Source organism: Botrytis porri (assembly GCF_014898465.1).
Source record: "Botrytis porri strain MUCL 3234 chromosome Unknown BPOR_012, whole genome shotgun sequence".
NCBI classification, from domain to species: domain Eukaryota; kingdom Fungi; phylum Ascomycota; class Leotiomycetes; order Helotiales; family Sclerotiniaceae; genus Botrytis; species Botrytis porri.
The window spans coordinates 1,688,227-1,691,009 of NW_024066086.1; the positions used below are offsets into that span (position 1 = coordinate 1,688,227).

General features: G+C 37.1%; 1 protein-coding gene across 1 annotated transcript; it reads left to right on the top strand.

Moving 5' to 3' along the window:
* Nucleotides 1-1,708: 1,708 nt before the first annotated feature.
* Nucleotides 1,709-2,074, top strand: EAF01_009002 (uncharacterized protein; the record flags this gene model as incomplete). Its single annotated transcript, XM_038917258.1, has 1 exon — nt 1,709-2,074. The coding sequence occupies one exon, from the start codon at nt 1,709-1,711 to the stop codon at nt 2,072-2,074; it is 366 nt and encodes a 121-aa protein (XP_038767652.1).
* Between the last annotated feature and the right edge of the window lie 709 nt (nt 2,075-2,783).

Here is a 2,783-nt window from a genome sequence, read left to right on the forward strand (position 1 = left end):
TTCTGCATAATGACATGATCATCTGATAATATGTTGACTAGTCTTTCTTATGCTTAGAGTTTCAAAAGCAGACATCCCCTTTATCGTCAACCAGGTGTGGTATTCCCTATCTTCCTTCGCTCTCCAAGCCTCTATCCAAAGGGAATAGAGTTCTATTCTCGCTACACCTGACTTCGTAAACAATATCATTTTTAATGTAAAAACCACACTGAATCCGCCGTTTATAATCCGATCCTTGTGACACCAGGGATTCCGCGGTGGCATTATTTCGCTATATGATCCGTCAAAATGAATTTCAGCTTGCTGCCGCCATTTGAACGATTGAATGAGCGAATATGGTACAGATGCTTTAAGTTTGCAAGTATACTTCCTAATTCCATAAAATGAGATTGCTTTTCAATGCTGATAGCTTCTGATTGGGAATTTAAGGCAGTTCCCGTAATTTCCTCGCTAGTACGTTCTATTCGACGAAGAAAAGAATGTCGAAACTGAGTGCTTAACAATACGTATTATAGATGAACCTAGATATACGGGCACGTACAATACGGTAATCCCCTTTATACAAGCATACTTTTAGATCTCCAAAAAATGTATATGATAAATTTGACTTAAACGGGCATGTTTTTTTTTAAGAGTAAATGATCCTAATTTTCCAAATGCCCTTATAAAAGATGATGGTAATGACTTAAGCTTTGATCTATTATATGATGAATTCATAAATTAATATAACAGATTTAATGAAAATGAGAAAGCTGAATGTATAAGGCTGAAACCATATATACAAGTAACTCCTATATATAGACATTTAGGCTTATCCTCTAGACCGTTAGTTACGACTAGGAAATATAGTTCATATATGAGTAAGAACATTAATAACTTTATATATTACATTAAATATAAAAATCATTTAACTTGAAATTTTTATTAGATTTTATTAGAATAGTAATGATTAAAAGGTTTATTATAGATTTATATATTTTATTCATATAAAGAAATTTCTTAAAGTTTTTAAATCCTATTATATTTCATCTTCGAAAGAAATACAATTTATTATATTAAAACCTTTTAGATTTTAACACTTTGATTAGCTGATAAGGCATTATAAGCGAACCCGGCCGTAACTAGCGGTCTAGGGGATAGTCAGGTTCATCTGTATTTTGATGGTGTGCACGGTACTCACTTTCGGCCACTTGCTTGTTCGCCGAAACGCGCGTTTGACAACATATTAAAGTTTAGACGAACAGAATTAAGCTTATTGTAATGTTAATGCATCCGAATGTGACTAGTATACCTAGGCTATGCATGAAATACCTGTCACCTCGAATATCCGCAAAGTGCTCTGCCGCTTAAGCCAAGATGATGATTTGCGAGGCTGGTAGCTAGACTAGAGCATAGAAATAGTATATTCTCAAAATGAGCTAAGATTGGAGAATCTCTATTGATATACGAATTACTCAGCAAAGCTAAAAGTATAATCCCACTACTATCCATTTGATGGCGGTAGTACTACGGTTAACTGCCTGCCTAGCCTACGCATGATGATTAAGGAGTTACTTTCCTAACGTATATATAGTCTAACAACAAACGCATTTCACAAAGTTCTCATCAAACCTCACAGTACTCCTCTTCTCTGCAATTGCTACTATTCCTGTAACTCCTACCATAAGAGTCTCATATCGCTTTCCACGCCTACCCGATAATTGTCAAAATGAAGCTCACATCCCAACAACTTCTGCCTCTCCTTGCAGCCTTCACGGCCTCAGCCCTAGCCAGCCCATGCTCCTACTTTGGCCCCGGCGCATCAGGCAATATCGAGGGCCAAAGGGGCTTCAGATTCTACAATTCCGACCCAAAACACTGGAGCTGGAATGCGCAAGGGGGTAGCGCGACTCTCCAAGACGACGGACAGATTTATTTCGATGGGCCTGGTCGCGGTGGCGTCTCAGGACTGACTGTTGTCTACAAGAACGGCGATAAATACATCTACCAGCCTCCCAATGGTGACGACGGATGGTGCACCATGCCAGCAGGAAAGACCCTGAATATCGCCAACGTTTCTGGGTTTGTAGGTTAGAGGGCAGAATGCTGATTGAGTATCCCTCCCAGGTATGTTTATCCCTTAAGAATGATCCATAGGCTTTCCGTAATGTGGCCAAGTTAAGTCGCTCATCGTTTATATTAGTTCGCTAGTCCTCGACAACGTCTCTATAGGATATCTTTGTGGTATTACGGCAGCAAAGTACTCGGCTAGCTCGCTTAAAAGCTTAAACCTATCAAGCAAATGTCAATAATTACTTCTTATTCAATTTCATTGAGAGTAACCCTTGAATCCACTGCCCAGTGATATATAAAACAAGCTTATAAAACAAGAGTTCTTATTTCAAACCTCTCGCTCATAATCCTATATAAGTCTAGAGATGATCCTTCTCACTCCACCTGTTTACTTCGAACTTATTATTATCTAACCTTTTATATGATAAAGACGTCCTATTTCGCAGTGATATATATACAACTAGAAAACTATTTTGAAAAGTCACAACGAGGTTTATCACCGAGTGGATCACTTTTACTTGAATTTATACTTTCAAACCTATATTATTCAACAACGATTGAATCGATTGATTAAAACTATAAAGACTCTAATAATCTAGGATCTATTATAATATTTTGATAAGTTCTTGCATTATGATTTGTCTTCCTCATTTACTATAATTTCGATTAAAAAATGCTTTCCTATTAGAATTCCCTCCTTTTTAATACTCGTTGTATCGAATCTGAATATC